The sequence below is a fragment of the Xenopus laevis genome, chromosome 9_10L (assembly GCF_017654675.1).
Source record: "Xenopus laevis strain J_2021 chromosome 9_10L, Xenopus_laevis_v10.1, whole genome shotgun sequence".
NCBI lineage: Eukaryota > Metazoa > Chordata > Amphibia > Anura > Pipidae > Xenopus > Xenopus laevis.
Genome location: NC_054387.1, coordinates 81,692,001 through 81,716,782, shown reverse-complemented (window position 1 = coordinate 81,716,782; position 24,782 = coordinate 81,692,001). Strand labels below are relative to the sequence as shown.

The window sequence follows — 24,782 nt, the reverse complement described above, 5'->3', positions numbered from 1 at the left end:
GAGCTCACTCAAATAACTGATTCCAGTACAAACAAGATATATTGGATCACTCATCTGACAACCAACTCCTGAATAAAGACAGAATAAGGAGAAAAAGATGCTGAGAGAGGGATAGTGAAGATAAACTTGAGTTTTTCAGAAACATCATTTTTAATTTATTGTATTTAGAAAGTTTCTTATTTCAGTATGCTGAAGTTAATATTACATTTTCATATTCGCGATAGTTCCCCTTTAAGATTTTTAAGGTGTGACCCAGGATAATGGTATGTGGGGGGTGCATAAAGCCAACCTTGCCTTGAGTACCTAAGATTCTTGCCCCAACTCCATGACAAACATGATATCAAGAGATGCCCGTGACAACCAGACAATGGCATTTATTTCCATTATGCACCAGCCATCTTTGCTTCTCTATTAGGTCACCTTGAAGAAAATCATGACAAAGGTGAGCAGTTGTCTTTTATAGGGAAACTATCAGATTTTTCCATGAATTCAGCAATCTAGAATTTCTTTGGAGTAATTCCAAATCCCCAGTCAGACCAAGCCAAGCATTATCTGAATTGCATGCTAGACACTTGCTAGACAGATAACATGTGACTGGAGTACAATGCTTTCCATCATTTCAAGGTTCAACAAACTGTATATACATAGTTCTTATCTATCTATCTATATATATATATATATATATATATATATATATATATATATATATATATATATATATATATATATATATATATATATATATATATATATATATAGAGCTATACAAATATAGATGGCAAATTGTTGCCTGAAATTGAAAATAACTTGCAGACAGCCTTCAGAATCTGAATCTGAATAAAGCTGGAGCCTTGTGCAATAAAAGGAGTAATTTGCTAGTAGTCTAGTAACCCCTTACAACCAATCAGATCCTTTCTTTTCCAATATATGCTGCCTGCTGGTTACTGGACCTATAGCAAACTTTGCATCTGTTATTACATTACCACAGTGACTGTTAACTCTGGTATGAATAAAGTTTGGGATTTATGCACATGGACAAATAGGCCACATATGTCCCTTAGGAACTTCTGTTTTTATTATTGATGTACAATGTATGGCATACAAAATAGTATAAGATGGGTATGAGTTGTTATATTTATACCTGCCACTTATTTGCGTACAAAAGCAGTTAGCAGTAGACAAACAATTAAAACAGTCAACAGAATGACTCAAAAATGTCTCTGCAAAAATTGATTTAAAAAAAAACAAACACCCTCGGCTATTAAAAAATGATTATCTAGTGATTACTTGCAAATGCAAATAAAGCCAGAGAGTTATGCTACTGTATGCCAGGCTCTGTTTCAATCACACTTTACCTCTCTTGATGGGTAAAAGTGAGCACCAGTATCACAGGATTAATAGGAACAGGCTGGAGACAGTAATGGAAACATAACAAGATGGTGCTAGGATACAGGCTGAATCAACTGACTTGGAGTCTGTGGATGAGATGCCTAGTGATGCTGTCCTCAAATGATATCTTGGCCAACAGCTTTCACTGAACACTCATAGATAACTGAACCTGGTTAGGGTGAGATGGGCTCAAAGCAGCCAAAAAGCCCTTAACTAAACACTCATGGAAGAGATTAAGCGAGTTTAAACACCACTTGTAAATTATTTATAGTTTCCCTTTAAAGGTACATTCTAGTCTTCCCTTATGGGTTAGAAAACAACACTCCAATGCCCAAGAGGAATTTCATTCAAAAGTAAAGGCTTTGCAAACATTTTGATATTGATCCAAGGGATGGCCAAAGGTCATGGTTTCACTGGGGTTTATGGCAGAGAGTTTCTTGGTTGTTTTAGAGGTGTCTTACCATTTGTTACTACCATAACAATAAGACTGGATCCACACAAAACTCTTCCTTCCCCCTGTGAACTGCCACTGGATGAAAACTAATCAGTTGCCTGTTTGTGTGCCAAATGCACTTTTCAAGACATTTTTGCATTATCCTATGCAGGGAAAGAAAATCTGAATTTTCTAGCTGTCACTACTTCCTTAACTATGAATCAACAGCCTGCCTGTCTGCTGAGGATTATGGGAGTTCTCTGCTGGGGAGTTCTCTATCACTATTTAAGGGCAACTCCTATGCACCCCCTATGCTTATATGCTTGCAGAGACTCTGGCAATGTTGTCATTTTTTGTTCTTAAATGGTTAAAGAGCCGCAGGTGTTTTATGCTTGACTTAGTGCACGCAGAAAACTAATGTTTCTGCAAACAGTTACCGGCATTGTTTCTGCTAGGAGTATAGAGCAGATATAAATTCTCTTCATCTGCAGGTTCTAACAAGCAGCAGGAAACAAAGCCTGGCACTAGATCACTAGCCGACACACACAGGCAGATAACCAGAGTCTGCCAGCTTTTAGCAGCTGTAAATCTCTTAAAGGGGAAACTATCCACAAACCAAAACACATTGTGGGACATTCACTAAGATTCGTAGTTGCGCCAGGCATAACTTCGCCGCACTTCGCCAGGCGTAGTTTCGCCAGCGCTTCGCAAATTCACTAAAATCCGAAGTTGCGCTCAGGGGTAGTGTAAGGTTGCGAAGTTGCGCTAGCGTTGATTCGCTAAGTGAAGTGAAGTTATGCTAGCGATGGTTAATTTGCATACGGCGCCAAATTCAAATTTCAATGGAGGAATATGTAGCAGCACTACAAATGCCTGGGAAACCTTCAAAACAGCAAATAACATTTTTATTTTGCCCTACACATGTGCCCACTGTATAGTTAAGTTGCCATGAGTTAGGAAATGTAGGGGGGAAGGAGGGGAGCCCCAAAAAATTTTTCGATCTTTTTCAGCCTATCACCCATAATATAGAAAAAACTGCAGCATTTTTTGGGGCTTAGAAAAATTTTTTAACTTTTTTTGAAGAAATCCCTATCTACTCTATTGCGCTTCGCCTGGTCTGAAGTCTGGCGTAAAAGGTAGCGTTCAGAACAATGCACGCGTTAGTGAATTTGCGTACTTACGTCCGTTGCGCAAATTCGCCAGGCGTAAGGGTGCGAAGTTACACTAGCGAAGTTACGCCAGCGTCCGTTGCGAAGTAACGAAAATGGCCAACGCTAGAGAATTGACTTCAGTCATACCTTCATATGCATGATTAACTTCTGACGTGTGTCTTGCCTGAACTAATTGTGTGGGGTGTTGCAGTTTCAAAGCTACACCGGTTAAGAATGGAAGCAACTAAACACGAGCAGGCAAGTTTTATTAGTCCAACACGTTTACCTTTGTATTTATATTCTGACCACTGTCTGTCTGTTGCCACTTACCTGTCAGCTCGGAAGAAGCAGAAACTTGTGTCTTGGAACCTGCATAGAAATGAATATAAACACAAGAAACCCCAGAATTATTCTCAGGAAGAGAGTCACATGACACTGGGAGATGTGATCCCTCCAGAAGATTCCAGCAGGCATCCTGCAGTACCTCACAAAACTGACGGCATGGCACCGGCGGAGGTGCCAAAGTGCCAGTGTTACAGCTTGGAGCCAGCAGCAAGCAGAAAAACCATTCCAGGTATTGGTGACACTGAGATTTAAACAGCCCCTCCCAATCATGCAAAGCGGCCTGAATTTCCAGCACAGTGCTATGATTCAGAAAATTGGGGAGCAGAAAGGAGTCAATTCCTAATCTTTTGCAGAAGGATAGGCTGGTAGGGGTAGGAAAGCAGCGAGCATTTGATGGAGTCAATCTGGGCAAGATAAAAGCAGTCCTGGAGCTATTATGTCTAAAAGATGGAATGGGAGATTTAGTGCTGGTTAGTAAATCAGTTTCAGATGGATGGGGATGTCCCTTTAGACTAGTTACATAATAATTAGGTGCAGAAACACCATGAAGAGTGGCAGCTATCCCAGAATGTTTCAGGAGCTCAGGGCTCTTATAAACCTGATTGGAGGGGTAAGCACTCTGTTTGCCTATGTTATTCCCATTCAACTGGGATGAATTTAACACATCATGGGATAGGCCACTGGAAAGAGAGGTTACTTTCAGTGGAATCGCACTGCGCATGCTGCCCGTGTGATCCGTGAGCAAGGTTTGTGCGTCCGCTGTGCCAGGAATTAGGGCTGCTCCTCCCAATCCCAGAAGGCTGCTTGGGGATACTGGTTCTACATTTTCAGTGCTGACTTCTGACACTGAATTGCTAAGAGGAGCAGAAACCACTGTATCCACTGGAAAAGAAGAAATACCTGGTAGAAGTGGCTTGTTGTGGGATGAGATCAGTTTATGTGGCCCGGACACCGGACGTTCCGTATGGTTTTCTGTGGTGTTCTCGCTTTGTTCTGTATCTTTGTGACTTAAGGTAGCAGTGTCATTTATGGTAAGACTTCGGATTGTGGTGGCAATCACCATCTCTGTGTCAGGGGTAGGAGTCTGCTTTGTGGCATTGGTAACTTTATCTTCCCAGCCATGCACAAAGTTCCTAATTCCTTCTGCTACATTTAAAATCTCGGCCCCTACACCAGCAATGTTGTGTTCACTTTCCAGCTTGTGAGGTTTTGGAGCTTCTGACAAAGAGGGACCGCTGGTTACATCCATCGCTACAGGTGTCACTGTAGGTGTTGTGGCCACAGTCCCAGGCACCACATTTTGCTTTCCCTTCTGGACGCTGAATATGTTCCATATTTGCTTTTCCTCCTGGCTCCTGGCAGAAGTGGTGGACTCTGTCGTTTCGAGGGGTCTGGTCACTCCTGCTGTCTCAGTACTGACATTCTTGCCCTCTGTGCTTAGGATCACTGTGCTGGCCTCGGGTACGGCTGCGGAGGATGCAGTGGGTGACAGTTCTGTATAAGGCTTTGCTGAAGGTGTGGGTTTCTTTGGAGTTGACAGAGAAGCTGTCTCTAGGTCAGCTGATGTTGCCTCCGGCAGGTTATCTTTTTCAGACGAGTGCTGCTCTGCAGGTGCTGATGTATGCTGTGCTGAGAGTAGTGCATCTGATGTATGGTGCAATGTGGTTGGTGAGGCATCAAGTGAGTGTTGCTGCACAGCAGTAGTTTCCACTGAAGACGTTTCTGGAATTACAGGATTAGTTCTCGGGCTTGCTGTAGTCTCTTTGCTCCCTGTCCACAACCAGTCTTTCCAAAACTGGCCATTGGACAGAGCAGGTAAGATGAGCACAAGCACTGTGATCCCAAGCCTAAACCGTGCTGGAGCCATGAGACAGTGGCTCAAGATCCCTACAGATGTGGAAGGGCTGCCTGTTCACATTGACTTGTCCTCTACAGCTTGAAAACTACACATTACCCTTCAAACAAGAAGCTGAATGGAGGTGTGGCCAGAGAAATACCAATCCAACCCTCGTTATCAGGAGCCGGCCCCACACTGAGTTGGAAAGCTGGAACAACTGCATGGCTCTGCCCCAAATGACTTTGCATCAAGAGGCACAAATTGAGGCTAAGAGAGGTCAGAGTTTTCTACGGGACAAAAACAAAGCTGGTTTCTGCCCAAACTAAGCTCTGCTGTAGGTGTGCACTAAATAAATCACTCCCTCTACTGCAGGAACACTGCACTTAAACTGCAAAGAGAAGGTCCCATCTCCCCCTTCACCAGTATGGAGCATTCCAAAACAGTAATATTTATTATTATTAGTATGTCCCTGCTTTTTAACTCTTCTGCAAATACATATATATTGTCCCTCTTTTGGGCACTTATAATTAGAGCCCTCCAGATGTTATTGCCTACATTTCCCATGTACCCCAGCTGTTCAGAGATTAAAGATAAACAGATTTCCCTGAAAACAAGTTTGCCAATGATGAGTGTTTTGTTTGGAAGCTTACCAATTAGGGCTGAGGAACAGAAAAGGGTGCCCCTGGCCAAGGAGGAAGACTGGGGACTTGACTACCCTTTGCATGTGTCTGATTTACAGGGTTCAGAGGTGTGCACAGTGTTTCTGTAAGTGTAATTGTCAGCAGGCTGGGGAAAACAATTCTCCTCTGTGCTCCCAACTTCCTTCCAAATCTCTGCAGCTCTGGATATAAATCAGCAGTAATATAAGAAAGGCTGAGATAATTGCTTCTTCCTCCCTATAGGAATGCATCTACATTTCTGCTTATTTATGACATATTTCACACTCTAGTTTGCCCATGTAAGAGCAATATGCTCTGTATGCCAGAAATATTACTATAGCATGAGAGTTTTCCCAAACCAAGTTCTTGTCCAGGTCAAAGTGCTCTCATGCTCGGCTGCCCTCACCCACTCTCACTGTGTGAAATGCACAAGGGCAGACGTAGGGAATTACTTTGGCTATGTTTATATGACCTACTAAGTTACAAAGAGTTACATTTCAAGAGGCCGGGTGAATGTATCACCGACTTCCTCTGTCTGTTCTTTTAGTTTTACATTAAAGGAGAACCATTGCTGGTTGCCAAAGCTAATTTGTGTTTTACTGAGCATTGCAGTGAACCTAAATCTTACAAATTTAAAAGGAATTTCATAATTGCTAAGAACAGTGCATTCCTTGATGCGCCCAGGCCATCACAGCCAGGTCTGCTCAATAGCAGCTTTGATTCTGGGGACCCTGCTCTAGATGGTTGTTCAAAAGGCTGCACAAAACTGACAATTTCCATACGAATGAAAGTTAAAATACATCCAGCTGATAAGAATAGAATCTTTTATAGAAAGACAACAAGACAAACTGCTTTTGCATTATGAATTTATTTCTAAGGAACTTACTAATATACATTCATTTTTAATGCCACTTTATATTCTCTGCACTCCTGTACCAATACTGCAGACGCCAGGTGATTACCAGACACAGAAGAGAACCACTAACTTCACATTCCTATATTAACCTATGCACAAGAGCACCCTACAAACACTACACCAGAGCTCCCTGCCCTGCTGTGTTTTCTTTGTGATACTTGTGACTTTACTAAATGATTGCTGGCTGCTGGGATGTGTTTGTAAACTTGCCTGAACAAGATCAGTGCAGCAATTATGGATGTTCCAACTCATTTTATAAGTCGGATAAATTAAATAACAGGAGAAGAGAGGATTTTAGTAATAATAATGGCTCATATAAACTATATCAATCCAACTTGCAGTACAGAAGTAAAGAGTGACTGAAGTTTATCAAGCTCCTGGAAAACTGACAATATGTCTAGCTCCATGTCAGATTTCAAAATTAAATATAAAAAAAATCTCTCTGAATTCTGCTGGAGCAGCACTATTAACTGGTGCGTTCTGAAAAAACAGGTTTTCCCATAACAGTTTCCCTTTAAAAGTAAAGCAAACTACCTGCCCGTTGCCATTTGCAAGCAGTCAGAATTCACAAGAACAAGGTTTGCTCATTCTCTGCGGGCAGCTGTGCTGGCAGCAGATGTTCCATATCCAACAAGACATGCTGTGATACAGGGTACATTGATCGAACATCCATGGAGAATCTGAACCCCTGCCAAACTGTTCAGAGAATTCAGTCTTGTGTTCCTTTTAGAAGCAGTGTACCATGAGCAGCTTCTCTGTAGTCTTCCTATAATCACACTACTAGTGGTTAGGGGAAATATCAATATATTAATTGTTGGATATTTTTTATCATATACAGCTCCTGTGCCTCCCAATTCCTTGCCACCCAGCATACACAAAAACTGCTGGCAGAAGGGATGCTGGGAGTTGTAGTTCTACAACAGCAGGGTGTCATCCCTGGCCATAAGGTACGCGCGTGACTGAATCTAAGAAACAGGAAAAATAAATCTGCTAAAAATAAACAATAAATAAAAATACAAATGTCTGTTACCCCTTAAACTAAGAAAATAAGATTTATACATACTGGTGATAGTTGTAAAATACATAAATCACAAAAGAATGTGTAATGCTGCAGTTTAACCATTTAGAGGGGTCAGACCCATAACAGCAAAATTTGCTGGGGGCATGCTTTTTACCATCTCTAGGGTTAAGTACATAAAGCTGGTAAATCCCAGGCACACAGATATTTCAGAAATGATGGTTCCTCTGGACACTGGGGGCTTCATGTACGCTGGGAACATTGCTGCAATAGGTTCCAGATGCTTGCAGACCCCAGATGAATATGCACATAATGTCTCATCTTCACAATTGAAGGGGTTGTTCACCTTCAAATTAACTCTTAGGGGCATATATATTATGCTGTGTAAAAAACAGCAGGATAATACACCACGCATCGCCAGAGTCCGCGGTATAAAAATGGTGTAATGTTTTTTTTACATGTTTCTTTACAAGTTTTAGCGTGATTCCCACCGAAGCAATGTAAAACAGCGGCAATTACAAATTACACACGCCTTAATAAATTTGCAGTTTATTGTTACACTGTTTTTTTGGCAAATTTCGTTTTACACAGCATAATAAATATTCCCCTTAGTTTGATGTAGAGAGTGATATTCTGAGACACTTTGCACTTGGCTTTCCTTTTTTATTATTTGTGGTGTTTGAGTTACTGTATTTAGATTTTTATTCAGCAGCCCTCCAGTTTGCAATTTCATCAATCTGGTTGCTAGGGTCCAAATTACCCTAGCAACCATGCACTGATTTGAACAAGAGACTGGTATATGAACAGGAGAGGGCCTGAATAGAAAGATGAATAATAAAAATTAGCAATAAATGTGACTAAATGTGTAGCCTTACAGAATATTTTTTTTAGATAGTCAATGACCCCCATTTGAAAGCTGGAAAGAGTCAGAAGAAGAAAGCAAATATTTTTTTCTTTTTTATAATTTTTGAATTAAGGCCAGTTAAAGCTGCTTAGAATTAGCAAATCTAGAACATACTAAAAGTTAATTTAAAGGTGAACCAACCCATTAAATGTAATGAACCAAAGAGCAATGATACTTCTTGTTTCCTTACTTGGCACTGTCATTTAAAGGAAGAAGACCTATGGGAATTTGGGTAATGCCCCAACACTCACTCACAGCCTTCAGCTACTGGTATAGTGCTGGGAATTATACTTTAACAACAGCTGAAGGGACACAGGTTTAGTAGCACTGATATCATACCTTCCAACATTTTGGAAATAAAAAGAGGGACAAAAAAGTTGGCGCGAGTAGAGCTGCGAATTTTTTTTAATCACGCCCATTGTTGTGTCCCCCTCAATACCATGTTCATTTTACAAAATTTGGCAGGTTATGAAAGTTTGAACATATTTCTGTAGTTTTTTTCAATTGCAGTTTTGCTAATGAAGGGAATTTTCCCATGAGACCTGTTATCTTAAATTGTTACAATTACTTATTTGATTATCTCGACATAGTTACAAAAGTATCTTATCAGCTGCTGTGGCTGTCCTGGGCTCTCTGCCAAAAGCCAATTGAGTTAGAAACTTTGTTTCTTTTTCTGGCTGTTCAGTGCAGAGAAAAACAGGACTTTTCAGTAGAAACGAGGGACTGCGGGTTGAGCTATCAAAAGAGGGACTGTCCCTCTAAAAACAGGACAGTTGGAAGGTATGTTGATACTGAGTAAGTGTTACTGTTACCCCTCTTATGCTGATATACCTGCCAACTGGTACCAATGAGTAACTGATGTTTCAGGCACAATGGGTTATTGTTTGGCACAAGGCACCATGCTGCAACATGTCATAGGTTACAGGGTATGTGCCAGCGCTACCATCAGCCACTGAGCTGCACAGTTCTTGTTTTGTATGGGGACAGATATAAAAGTAGAATAAAGCCTTTGACAATGTGCCTTTTATTACATTCCCAAGTACTGTACTTGGATGGGAAGCTCCCAGCACCAGGCAATTTTTATGGGGGATTCCAGGTTGCCATGAAACAGCTCCTACTGTCACCCAACAAGGAATCAAGAAGGAATCGCTTTCCAGTACTGCACCTTCCTTCTCAGAGATGCTACTGTGAGCATACAATTGCACAAAGGCAGCACAAATAACTATAGATGCATTCTGCTTGCCTGAAAATGATCATTTTCAGTTTGGTTCAGTTTTTGTCCAAATGTTTCTTACTGTATGACTGCAGTAACTGCCATTTGATCACTTTCCAGAATAATCATCCTTCTCCTTTTTGTTGAAAGTTTTTCAAACCTTCAGATCCACTCAGTTTAAGTTGTAAGCAACAGCAGCACGTGTACAAAAGAGGGAATGATTGTTACGAGTAGGGCATTTTGTACACTTTAATGGTAATGACAGACAGGGCGTTTAGTTAGTCACCCGTGTGAAATTGCCATTCCTCGTGAAACACCTAAAAATACTATATCTATTGAATAGCATTGGAGTGGCTGAAGCACTTGAATTCCAAAAGAAGCATTAAATTACAAGACTTCAGTGGGGACGCTTTTCGATTCATAGATATGAGTGTTTTGTGACACACGGGACGGGAGAAGATTTTGTGCAGATGATAAAACATATTGTCTGCCATTACTCAGAGGAAAAAGGTTTTATAGACCAAAGTCATACAGTAGGTCACTTGAACAAGACAAGGGTGCCTTTTACTTTATATCTGACGGATAGGTCATAATTCCAGGGTTCCCTATGTATGTTCCTCCAAAACTTGCTCCTACTTGTGCCATTCAAACAGTATCATTGATGCCACTTACTCTGTGGCATTAGTTCAATTTAACAGCGATCAGCATTATGGGCCACTTAGGGGATGTAGCACTGCTGTATGTGAGTACAGTTATATAATTAATTGCTCCTCTGTGGCTGGATTCAAATGATTCTGCACAGAAAGTATCACTCATTCATTTATTCGCATTTTGGGGTATGGGTAGAAGCTGCCACAGTAGCTCACCCTACTTGTGCAAATCATAATAATATACAACTACAATTAAAAAGCCAAATTACAGATGATGCAGAATGCTTGCTTGGTGTTCTCAAGGGGTAAAGCTTTAAATGAAGCATCTCAGGAGTATCTGATTTCACTAAGGAAGAAAATTTCAGCAAAACAGCATCTGCTTGCTTTCAAAATCTGTCAGAGGTCACAATGTTGGTCACTTATTTATCCATGAGGAACAGACTAGGTCCTGTTTCTTAGCATAACACTCCAGCAATTGGCTAATGGTAGTTTTAGCAATACTTAAAGGAGGAACTTCATATGTAGATTCTAATGAAACAGGGCCCTCTGGAGGCCAAATTATAATGAATTATAGTGGAAAAATGTGCACAACAACCAAGACCATTTAGTCTGAACTGGTCAGGCCCAAGCAAGCCTTGGGCTTGGGCTGGGTAAATAGATAGGCTGTGCAAAATAAAAATGTTTTCAACATAATTAGCGAAAAATGTCATTTATAAAGGCTGGGGTGACTGGATGTCTAACATAATAGCCAGAACACTACTTTGCATTTCTCTTGGTTTCCATAACTATTTGCTTTTGAGTCTGACCTGTGTGCTAAGGATCAATTGCAAACTTACTGAACTTATGTCCAATGTGGCCCGCCCCTTAAAGTCGCTGACTAACTCAGAGTTAGAGAGCTGAATAGCAGGATGCATACCTCCCAAAATTTGGAAAATAGGGGCAAAAAATGTTTTTGACCACGCCCATTTTATGGCCACGGACCCTAAATACCACATCCATTTTACAAAATTTGGGAGGTTATAGAAAACATTTCTGGGGGTTTTATGTGTTACAGGTATGGGACCTGTTATCCAGAATGCTCGGGACCTGGGGTTTTCCGGATAACGGATCTTTCCATAATTTTGGTCTTCATGCCTTAAGTCTACTAGAAATTCATTTAAACGTTAAATAAACCCAATAGGCTGGTTCTGCTTCCAATAAGGATTAATTATATCTTAGTTGGGATCAAGTACAAGCTACTGTTTTATTATTACAAAAAAAAGGAAATAATTTTTAAAAATTTGGAGACAGCCATTCCGTAATTCTGAGCTTTCTGGATATCGGGTTTCCGGATAAGGGATCCTATACCTCTATTACAATTTTGCTAATGAAGGTACATTGCCCTTTAAGAAGCAAGTCACAGTTTCCCCAAGAGACCAGATTATTTTAAATAGTTACAAATGTATCTAAGTGCAGCTGCCAAGTATTCTGTGCTCTCTGCCAAAAGCCTCTTATTTAATCAAGTTTTAGAAGCTTTCTATCTTTTTCTAGAAGTTCAGTGCAGGAGATCAAAGAGAAAGTCTGGACATTTCAGTAACAATCTGGGATTGCGGCTTGAGCTGTTGAAATCAGGACTGTCCTGTGCAAAACGGGACAGTTGGGAGGTATGAAGAAGTAGTGTTCTGGCTATTATTGGAGACATCTGCTCACTCTGTCCTTTATATATTGCAATTTTGGCTAACTAACTATATTAGAAACATGTTGTATTTTGCACAACCAGTCTATTTGCCCATTTTTTATTTTTTACACTGAACAATTCCTTTAAGGCTTGCCAACTTTTGTGTTAGGTTTGTACATGGATTATGGTTTGTAAAACGCTTCTTAGTTATTCAGACGTTGCCGCTATTGCTGTCATTCCTGTGTCAATTCCCCCCACACACAGCTGAGGATCTCGGCTGCCTACACCCAATATTTTGTAATGTAAATAATAAACAAAACGTTAATTATATTCCCTAACCCTGGGGCACGGTAATTAATCACAGCATGCAGAAAAGGCTTTCACAATTGTACCTTTTTATCTATTCTGCTCTCAGGGCCAATTACTCAACGCTTGTGTAAAATTGTGTAATATCACTTTCAGAGCCCAAGGCAGGGGATTTTGTGTAGGAACTCAGAGAGAAAAAGGGAAACATATCAGGGGATGCTGCAATAACAAGAGAAAGCTACAGGCTGTGCTCCCAGTGCCGATCAGTGCGGCAAGGTTTATCATTAGGTTTATTTTAAATTCCAGCATTTTATACTGAACAATACAGCTTTTTTCCACTACATGGGCTGCCTCATAAAAAATGATATAACATGTATTCTTTCAGTAAATAATAAATATACTGGATTTAACTTTTGTCAATTTACATATACAAGGGGACAAAATGCAACTTTCTGTAAAGACAATGCATGATTGAACAGTTCTCTAAGTGTATTACTTGCCCTTTATTCCTGATTATTAGCACAGCTCTGGTATCATTTAGGGTTGGGGCAGACAAGCAGATTCGGGGAGATTTAGTCGCCTAATCGCCTCTTCTGCGTGGCTACAATCTCTCCGAACTGCCTGACGGAAGGCAGTTCGGGGAGATTGTAGCCACGCAGAAGAGGCGATTAGTCGCCAGACGACTAAATCTCCCTGAATCTGCTCGTCTGCCCCAACCCTAATGATATAAATTGCATCATCCTTCCTGTTACAAACAAAACAATTATCTGTGCACTGGTAATCTCATTAAATACCTTGCAAGGATCCAACATGGAGTAGCTTCAGATTCCTTGTTTAGCTCAAGAAATAACAAAAAACGGATTTCTTTTTGTGATTTTGGCAAAAAGTATGTACAGTCCTAGTCATTGTACTCATGTTGAACATGGGGTATACTGCCCCTTTAAGATGAAAGGGTCAGACCCGTGCCCACTGCAGTGCAGCAAAATGATTGCACATACCTGCAACCACCTATGTTTTAAATGTAATACATCAGTGGATAAGCATCCGGTTTAAATATGGTTATCCTACCAACACTCTTTTATTACTGTGTAATGGCACACAGGTTTTCTCTGCTTATATAGCTGAGAAAACATACTTTTTCACCAAGGTGAAAAAAGCAAGAGTGGCAGAACTATAGAGACATATTACACAGCAATCTATTGGAATTCTATGGTGGAGTGCATCCTTCCAGCCTGAAGAAGAGCTTGTGGTCTATGGCAATGGATTCAGGCCAATCTGCACAAATATCTGGCCACCACACCACGGAATGGTGCTGCACCACTTGCATCCCTATGGCCGTTTTGTTAAATATCTGGCAGCAGGGTTGGATTGGCCTAGCAGGATACCAGGAGAAATCCTGGAGAGCCGACCACCATCAGTCCGTGCACAGATTTTAGCTCAGATGTGTGAGGAGGAAATGTCCTCTGTGAGGCTACGGTGGTGCTGGGGGTCTGGCAGTCTGTCTGTTAGGAGCAGTACATGAGGTGCCCATGAAGCATCCTGTAGCTCTTTCTATGCATGTCTATGGCATGTCCTCCACTTTTGAAATCTGGAAACAACTGTCTCTATTACTACTTTACATATTACACATTATTTTGAGTTACAAATACAAACTTAATGCTTGAATGATGATGTCAATTTAATTAACTAGTCTGCTCTTTCCATGCATCAACAGATATCAGTCACAAGAACAACCAGATTTAAAGGCACAGCACATAAATCATTATCACTGCAGTGCCAAACTGGTTTCCATGATACACTGGTCCCGTTGTTGAATAGCGACAAAGCAGTGCACAGATAATTACACAGGTGAAAAGGCTGCTGACACCGAGAGCTTACGGACTATGTGTAGGTAACTAAAATAAGTTTATAATAACTTAAATGGAGCAAAACATGGAAAAAGTTTGAAAATGTCCCTTGAGATCGTAAATTGCCTTAACCCCAGGCGGGTAATTTCATGCCTCTGGTAGTTTAGCAAATTAATGTTTGATTAGGGTTAATAGTTTTGAGAAAGAAAGTGTTTTACATTCAGCGGATTGAGTACAGCTTATATTTGACAGTTCACAGAACAGCTGTAATAAATCTCCCCATTGTTTTCCTATTTAGGAATGAGAATTCTCTTCACCTGAGATCTGTCTGAAGGGCAAAAAAATATTTTCATTCTTTGACCCTTGGCCAAGTAAAATAGCATTTCTAAGAAACTGATAATTTTTTAAAAAAAAAATATATATAAATTGTCTGTTGAAAAATTATAGCCTGGCCGTGCATAAATATATATATCTCCAGTTCTGACTTTTAGGACAGCTGGCGATTACCTGTAATTAAAATTCCACTGATAAATTATTTTACATATATCTAGAACCATCTATCTATATAAAAATACATAGTTTTGTAACAGACATAGTATTTCCCTGAATATTTGCTTGTATAGTAGAATCAGCTCCCAAACTTTGTCAATTTATAGAGCCTGGTGCACGTACCATGACTGACCACCTTCCAATCCTTTTCAAAGTATTTGATTGACGTACAGCAAGAAAACAGGAAGATTTTTGTAGATAAAAATGCCTTTATTAGAACATTTGGCAGGACCTGGATAAGCAACGTTTCAGGCTACACAGAGCCTTTTTTCAAGCTTGAAAAAAGGCTCTGTGTAGCCTGAAACGTCGCTTATCCAGGTCCTGCCAAATGTTCTAATAAAGGCATTTTTATCTACAAAAATCTTCCTGTTTTCGTGCTGTACGTCAATCAAATATTTCCCTTAATATACCAAAACATAAAAAATAATTAGTAGGCACATTCGTCTATTTCAAAAAAAGTATGTGTAATTGTTGAACAGCTGGCCATAGACGCAAAGATCCGATTGTAGGAATCATCGTACGATCGGACTTCCCCATCTCCCGACCTGCCACTAACCATTCCCATCAAATAAAGTAGAAAAGAACAGATCAGCCGATGTTCTGCCCCAGACAACAATCGTACGAAAGTTATGACCGACCAAAGCTAGTGACAGTCTCCCTCTGAAAATCGGCAATACATGTAGAGATATTATCGGCAGCCAACAGAAATCTTTTAACCTGTCCGATCCACCAAACGACTCTCCACACACGGTCCGAAAATCGTACGAATCCTTGATTCGTACGATCAGATCTCTGCGTCTATGGCCAGCGTTAGCCACATTAACATTTATTTTCTGGGTATTATAGCACTGGGATACAAAGACACTTCACACTTACAGCATAATTTATATAGTTCCAGCCCCAGCCTCCAGTGCAGCCCAACTCCACAGTTTCACCTTCAATGTTGGCCACCTCCTTCTCTCTTCACCTCCAATGGGGTCTACCCTCTCCTCTCCACCTACAACAGGGCCTATCCCCTTCTCTTTATCTACAATGGGGCCTACCCCCTTCTCTTCAACTACAATGGGGTCCACATCCTTCTCTTCACCTACAATGGGACCCACATCATTATGTTCTACTACAATGGGGCCTACCCCCACCTCTTCACCTAAAAAGGGGCCTACCTCCTTCTCTTCAATTACAATGGGTGCCCACCTCATTCTCTTCAACCACAATAGATTCTACCTTCTTCTCTTTACCTAAAATGTGGCCTATCCCCTTCTGTTCAACTACAATGGGGTCCACATCCTTCTCTTCACTTACAATGGGGCCCACATCCCTCTCTTGACTTACAATGGGGCCCACATCATTATGTTCTACTATAATGGGGCCTACCCCCTTCTCTGCACCTAAAATGGGGCCTACCTCCTTCTCTTCAATTACAATGGGTGCCCATCTCATTCTCTTCAACTACAATAGATTCTAACTTCTCCTCTTTACCTACAATGTGGCCTATCCCCTTCTCTTCACCTACAAAGGGGCCTATCCCCTTCTCTTCAGGTACAATGGGTCAAAAGCCTTCCTTTCAAATACAATTAACCCCACCTCACTCACTCTCTACAACTACAGTGGGACATACCTCCTTTTCTTCACCTACCCTGAGGGCCACTTTGTTCTCCTCACCTACAGTTGGGCCGGGGGACATTAAAATCTGCATGGGCTCCTCCCCTGATCCAAGCCCCAGATGGCTGCCCAGATTGCCTTTATGGTAATCTGCTACCGAATGGGGCCCACCTCCTTCTGATCATCTATAACTGGGCCAGCATCATCATCCTTCTCATTCTGTTTGTATATAAAGTAACTAAAGTTGTGGTCTGGTCAGCTAATGTAGGTATGCAGTTTGTATGCTATCCAAGTTCATAGATTATATGGCAGTAGTGAGGTTTCTGGGATGTCATGCAGCTCCTACTAATGAACTAGAAATTGCAGCATCCTCCATGCACTGGGAATTGTATGTTTCAACAGATAGAGGGCTGTATGTTTGCATTAAAGGGTTTGTTCACCTTTACATTTACTGTATAATGTAGACTGTGATATTCTGATATTTTATTTTTTATTATTTGTGGATTTTAAGTTATTTATCTTTTAATTCAGCAGCTTTCCATCTTGCAGTTTTGACAATAAGGTTGCTAGGGTCATTGATTTTAGTAAGAGACTGGAATATGAATAGGAGAGGCCTGAATAGAAAGACGAGTAATAAAAAGTAGCAATAACAATACAATAACAATACATGTGTAGCCTTACAGAGCATTTGTTTTTAGATTGAGTCAGCGACCCCCATTTGAATGCTGGAAAGAGTCAGAAGAAAAAGGTAAATAACTGGCCATTCCATTACATACTAAAAGTCAACTTAAAGGTGAACTACCCCTTTAAGGCTTTATTTGGTACAAATACTGTACATACATGACTTTAGGATTAAGCCTTATATCAACACAAATTCATATATGAAAGTTATTGCTTGGTCTATACATCGACCTACTAGGAACTAGTACCCCCATATAAAGGAAGGCCTACTGCAAAAAATTATTATGGACCAGGGACTTGCAAACATTTTCCCAAACAGCATAGAGACGCTGCTAAGATTATGGATTTTGGGCAGCTATGGTTACTGGCACATACAGAAGTAACACAACCACCACAAACAACAAATGGATAATGGTCTATAGACAGAGTGCTTAATCACTTAGTGTCTTGCAACAAAGCAGCCAATGTCTCTCATTTCCAATTTACTGTCTCCATTCTGCCTGGCAGGCTCCAAAGGAAAGAAGTGGGGGGGGGGTGCTTTTGGAAAAAATGAATAAAATTTATGAAGAACAAAAATGATCAAGACAACAGGAACATATCACATCATGGATGAATTTATATGTGTTTCTATAAACAACACAACTATTTAAAATGTCCCAAATTAGATACCACCAGGGGTGTAACTACAGAGGAAGCAGACCCTGCGGGGGCCCAGGAGGTATAGAGGTCCCATGAGGCTCTAATTCATATTCAATTTCAATAACTATTGGTAAAACAGAATAATCTCTGGACATATTGGGGGCCATAAAATTAATTTTGCTGTGGGGTCCAGTAACATCTAGTTACAGCGCTGGATACCACTTTATTGTCCTGTGTATGAGCATGTTGACACCATTTTGATTTTAAAATTATTGTGTGCTGCTAAATATTAAAACTTTAAAATTAAAATATGAAGAGGAACCTGACACCTAACTGTACTACACAGGATGCAAAGGCTCACCAAAACCATATATACTGTACATAATATTTTTTTTTAATACAAAGTCTCCAAACAAATTACTGAATGTGAATACTGAAAGTGGGTGCAACTGTATGGCAGCGCACAAGAGATTAAAAACATTGTGTGTCATTTAGACAGAAGCACTTAGTGTGACTGACTGTCCAACATAGGATATATTACCCTATGACACACGATGGTAGGAGTTTGGAAAAGCCCAGGCTCAGTTTCCACAAGATCCTTCGTGTCTGAGAACAAAGGCATTTGGCACAGAGACGGCTGTGTTGAAAATTAGCGAGTGGTATCAAGAACACAATTTCCTACTAACTGATTGCCGCTGGCTATGCCATTTAAATGCTTTACAACCGTGGGAATTGAAGGAGACTGAAGGTTAGAGTGAGAAAAGAAAAGTCCTACAACTGGGGCTATTTTGTTTGCCTTCTAATAAATAACTAGGATCATAGTCTGAGTTTTTTTGTATTGTATGCGTGTATATAAATATGTATGTGTATATAAAGCTATTGTTTTTAAGAAAATGTCATATGTAGAATCATATGTATTTAGTATTGGCAGGGGCCTGGGCAAAACTGACTTTTTAGAGCCCCATTATTTAAAAATCCCTGAGCCCCATCAAGTAGGCTGCATTCAACAACCATAATAAGTGTTTGATCCACAGGCAGAATAAAGACTTGTCACTGCTCGGGCTATTTGCCATAGACTTAAATGGCACGACAGCCTCCTTAATTCATTCACTTCAAGAACCCACTACTACTATAGACAGCATCTCTCCCTACTATACCTGCTATCCTACAGCCACAGTCCCTTCCCACAGTCTGTTATCCATTATAAACTTTTTACTACATTCCATCTGCCTCCAACTATAAGGGCGCCTATTCATTTATATGCATTTTCTCTTTAAGTGCGTACTGAAGGTCAGTTGTGGGAAATGAGAAAAATTACATTCTTGAAGGGCAGCAATTTACCACCCACCCTTCGGATTGAATGCAGCTTCGTGAGTAGCGTTGTGCGATCCCAATCTGTTAGAAGTTTGCCACAAAGCCCCTATATATAGCCACTTGTTCCCATGGATGTATAAAAGTTACAAGGAAGTCATTCATATAACAACATCTTGTATTTGTAGCCTCCTAGCTCCCCGCAGACCAATGCCGAACATCTTGTAGATTCTTTTCTCCAGCCAGTGAACAAGATCATGATATGTGATTGTGTAGCGAGGTTTTATGATTTACTCCCTACTTATGCTTTATATCAGCGATTGCCACCCTTCGGCTTTCCAGCTGTTGCAGGACAACTCCCCAAATTCCTGGCAAATGAATGCGAGAGAGGGAAAGGTTCCTGAAAAATGCTTCTACATCCTAATGGCCAAAACGTCTGTCCATGGTATGAGCCAGTAAATGGGGTTAGATCATGTTTGACTTGAACCCTTGGAAATACCGGATGCTTTTTAAGCCTTTGCCACAAAAACATAACTTTCACCCATTAATCTCAGAAGTTATGAGCCATTGTAGTAGGGCAAGGTGGCATCTATAGTTTTGATCCTGTTAATACCTATAACTTTGCATTGCCAGTTCTGACTTCTGAAACATATGTTTGTAAATCCCGCGCATCGAGTTTAGTCAATAATTGCAGCATAGACCAAATCTGTACTGAATGATGTGTCAGACCTTAAATATTACATACAAGTCTTTGCTTGTGTTCAGTAGACTGCATACTAGTAGCATTACATACCACCAATCAAGTTTACTGTAAGAAGTGATGCAGAAGGATCTGCCTGTTGGTTATTTGTGCCTATTGTTGAGTGGCAAGATAATATAGGTGATGGTCTCCTTACAAATAAGCTTTAAAAAAGGAGAATTGTATAAGATTTGCTTGTCTGACCTGAAGCTGTATGTATAATAATCAGTACACATTGCAACAGCCTCTTTACATAAAAGAAATGTAAACCCTCAAAACAAATGTAAAATAGCTCAGCACGCTCTTCTGAGCACTTTTGCAATTTAAATACATTTTTCCATCTAGTCCTTAAGGGATACTGTCATGGGAAAAAACAATTTTTTCAAAATGAATCAGTTAATAGTGCTGCTCCAGAATTCTGCACTGAAATCCGTTTCTCAAAAGAGCAAACAGATTTTTTTATATTCAATTTTGAAATCTGACATGGGGCTAGACATATTGTCAATTTCCCAGCTGCCCCAAATCATGTGACTTGTGCTCTGATAAACTTCAATCACTATTTACTGCTGTACTGCAAGTTGGAGTGATATCACCCCCTCCCTTTTTCCCCCCAGCAGCCAAACAAAAGAACAATGGGAAGGTAACCAGATAACAGCTCCCTAACACAAGATAACAGCTGCCTGGTAGATCTAAGAACAACACTCAATTGTAAGGGTAGGGACACACTGGGCGATTTGGGGAGATTTAGTCGCCTGGCGACTAATCGCAGCGGCTTTTCTCCCCGAATGCCTCCCCTCACTCTGCGCCTGGATAAAATGAAAAGTCGCCGGCGCTAATCACACACGGCGATTCGTTTTCCGAAATCGCCCGAAGTTGCCTCACGAGGAAACTTCGGGCGACTTCGGAAAACAAATCGCCGCGTGTGATTAGCGCAGTCGATTTTTCATTTTATCCAGGCGCAGAGTGAGGGGAGGCATTCGGGGAAGATTGGTCGTGGAAAGTCGCGGCGATTAGTCGCCAGGCGACTAAATCTCCCCAAATCGCCCAGTGTGTCCCTACCCTAAAAACCCATGTCCCACTGAGACACATTAAGTTACATTGAGAAGGAAAAACAGCAGCCTGCCAAAAAGCATTTCTCTCCTAAAGTGCAGGCACAAGTCACATGACCAGGGGCAGCTGGGAAATGGACAAAATGTCTAGCCCCATGTCAGATTTCAAAATTGAATATAAAAAAATCTGTTTTCTTTTTTGAGAAATGGATTTCAGTGCAGAATTCTGCTGGAGTAGCACTATTAACTGATGCATTTTGAAAAAAACATGTTTTCCGATGACAGGATCCCTTTAGCAATTATAAGGATGCTAAAATAACGAAATAGAAACAGCACCATCTGCTGGTCAGGTCTTCCCACTAGCCTGCCAGTTGGAGAATCACTTTTAGGATAAATCTTCCCTTTAACACCAAGAGTGTGCAATTTGTCATAATAATGGGTATAGATATGCTGCTGTTGATCTGTGCCGCACATATTGTTTAGACGTGTGCGTAATTCAACTCTTTGATTATTTGCTAATGCTTTATGCAACCTGATAATGTGAAGAAAGACACAATACTTTACTTTTTGTCTGCAAAATATACACTGATCTGAAATTTCACATGCTCTATAGCCCTTGTTTGGACTGTTTCCACGGGAAATCCCCTGTGCTGTCATGCTTCCCAGCCAGAGAATCCCCCCCAGAATTATCTGGATATGACTCACAGGGCCAAATGCTCCAAGCATTAACCCAAACAAGCAGTTAGATTTTCTGATAAACTGTGCTCTCAAGACCGAGTATCAGGGAAGTGGCTTCCTACACTCAATTCTTACAACTATTCTATAAGCTGAAGGCAGTTCTTTCAACATTACAAACCTACACAAGGGCAGCTAAAGCAGGCAAAACATACAGGGGGGTCAAAACTTTAGATGCATATTGGTATATAGAGTAGATATTTGTTTTAATACAATTTAATTAGCCATTTCTTTTGGAGGGTTTTATTCCATGACTGCTGGGTGGTGCTGGTATTTGCAAATACTTTAATGGTCCTCTATGCACATTAACTGGAATTAAATGAAAATCACACCCAGTCCAGAAAATATTTTCCCTATAATCTCAATAAAATTATCATATTAAAAAAGATAATTAGATCCTTGGTGGTATTACGAGGCATGTGCTCCTGAGTAAGAAATACATTTTTGCAGTAGGAGCGGCATAGTTCCATGTGGATATGCAGTTATCTAAATTTCTCTGCCCCTCCTGTGAGAAATTCAAAAGAACTATGAGTGATCTCTTCTTTCTCTGCTATGTACAGAGCTGTCTTTAGCAAGGCCAAAGTAGGAGCAGCCGACCTGGGTTTTCTCCAAAAAGGAGCATTGACCTACAGAAAAAAACTTGGTAATATCTGGTCACAAGGGGGCACTGTTCTCTAAGAGTTTATATATATATTTCACTGTTCCTTGTCTGAGCAAGAGGGCACTGTTCTCTAAGAGTTTATATATATAAATCACTGTTCCTTGCCTGAGCAAGAATAGTAGACCCCTCATTGCACAAAAGCAGATGATTTAGGTTCCCTGCACTAAATGACTTGTGGCAAAATGTTTGTTAAGCAATTGAGAAAATAGAATGAAAAAAAGATAAAGTGCCCACTTTATTGCTCACAATTTCCCAAACTACACAAATTATGCACCAAAAACAGTGTCTCCCCAAAGGCACTCCATAGTGTAACTGTGTATATATTATTACATTACATAGGAACAATGTAATCGTGAGTTATAGATCGTGAGTTATTGTCATCTTCTGGCCAAAAGGACAAGTATATGTGTTTCAGCATCCAAGGATGGATGCCAAGAGATTTATGATCCAGAAAGACCAACAACCAACAGTTTTCATGATTCAAAATGATTTTCATAATTTCTGCTAGAAGCAGAGTCTGCCTGTCTGTTTACATTCTCTGCACTCCTGGTTCTGACTGCTGAAACAATGAAGCAGAACCCAGCTGAGAGACCTGGAGGAACACAGACTTCCTGCTACATTGTTTCACGAATTTCAAACGGAGAAAAGAAACTGATAAACACCCCTTTCAAATGCAAATACATTTACAAAACTATTGAAGATCATGAATTAAATTATACTGGAAAGTTTCTTAGAATTACATTTTCTTTCATCATGCAACATTTTTGTTGGGAGGAGATCCCCTTTATTTACAGTAGAAGCAGTCCCATCTGCTGGTAGTCTTTGGTACTGCAGCCATTATATTACAGAGTTAATTATACGCAACAGAGATTGTTCATCATCCACATTAGCCCCAAGGCAAAATGGTTGGAATGTCTGCTTTCTTGGGGTGAACTGAGGCAGCGCTGGGGCCCTGAGTTTGATTCTGCCTTGGGCACTATCTGCAAAGAGTTTGTATGAGCACATACATCACAGAAAATGTTGCCACTATGTAAATAATATAATAATAAAATATATAAAATTGCACAGACTGGCTTGGTATGGTAGGTGGGTGCTCTTAGCCTAAGACAGAGTTCTCATATATCCACATTTGCCCCCTCTTTCCACCATAACAACACACATACAGTAATAAAAAGAGATGTCAATTAACTGGGTATATATTTCAAGTGTGTTCATTATGGATCTGGCCGTGCCCCAGCCCAGCCCAATTCAGGAGGAGTTGTAGATGTTTTCAATGGCAGGGTTAAAATGTATTAGAATGCAAATTGGAATGCTATTGATGGAGGCCAAATTGGTGTGACTCAGTTGACATGTCTGAGAAAGACTTTGCTGATCTGAAAAATAAATAGAGAACAATAGCCGCCTTCTCCAATTCCCCATACAGATGTAAGAACTTCCAGTTGAAAGTCTGTAGTCATTCAGTGGGGGAATCTGTCACCCATCCAGCTGTGTAAATGTATAGATATCCAGTAAATGAGATCATCATCACATGCCTGTTGATCTTTGGAAGGCGTGCTACATGCAAGCAAGTTGGGTAAGGCACCAACCACATATAGGTGATTAGGGGCTGCCTGTGTTTCATTTACATGTGGTTGACACAGATGACAGACGCAGTGGGGCAAAGCATTAACATTGTGGTTATTGCAAATGCACAACATGCCATCAGTTGGATTTTTTTCAACAATACACATTGACCTGTAAAAACTAGCCATAACATTGTATGGAACAGCTTGCCGCTCAACCAAACAAGGAGAAACCCTCAGCCCCATTTAAGGGGCATACGGTCAATATAAGTGAACCCTTTTTTGCTTTCAATGGTGATTACATCTCTTGGGGATGGTAATATGGTAAACACATAGAAGAGAAATGATAGATACATGAATTTAAAAGGAAAGCATCCCTACCAGTAAGTGGGTATTATGGACATTTTTGTGATAGCCCCATGTATGATTAGCAATTCCATTAGGAACTGTGAGGCCCCAATATCAGGAATAAACCCACAGTGACCTGTGTAGACCTGGTATGCTCTCTCCAACATGATACTGAAAAGGTTCAAACTAAGTATTAGGGGTCTTTGGATGGAAGCCAAGCATAACAGGGCAGGGAGCAAGCTGTAGATGGGGGGGAGGGGGTTACACCAGCTGCTTACATTTCCAACTTCAGTTCAATGACAGGATGAAAACCTGACATAACCTTAAGGTATGTAAGTTAACATCTGAACATTTGGTTTTTATTAGCAAGGGCTTGAATAGATCTCTATCTTCATATTAATAATGATTAATGGTCTTCACTAGTGTCCTCTGCATTGGACAGACAAAACCCATAGAAATTCTACAGGTGGGAGGGGGGTGTAGCTATTAAATCCCAGAAGAATCAGTCATCACAAGGGGGCCTGAATAGTGAGAATAAGAAAGTTATTCTGGTGTTCTTGGCCCCTAGCCTGCCAGCTGCA

General features: G+C 40.5%; 1 protein-coding gene across 4 annotated transcripts in view; it reads right to left on the bottom strand.

The window, feature by feature from the left end:
* Positions 1 to 24,782, bottom strand: part of col18a1.L (collagen type XVIII alpha 1 L homeolog) — a 105,633-nt gene that overhangs the window by 44,709 nt on the left and 36,142 nt on the right. Inside the window, exons 1-2 of one of the 4 annotated variants that reach the window (XM_018234125.2) lie at positions 4,219 to 5,299; positions 3,304 to 3,342 (exon numbers count right to left, since the gene is read on the bottom strand). In XM_018234125.2, coding sequence (XP_018089614.1) covers positions 3,304 to 3,342; positions 4,219 to 5,185 — 1,006 coding nt within the window. In that variant the 5' untranslated portion in view covers positions 5,186 to 5,299. 4 annotated transcript variants of the gene reach the window in all.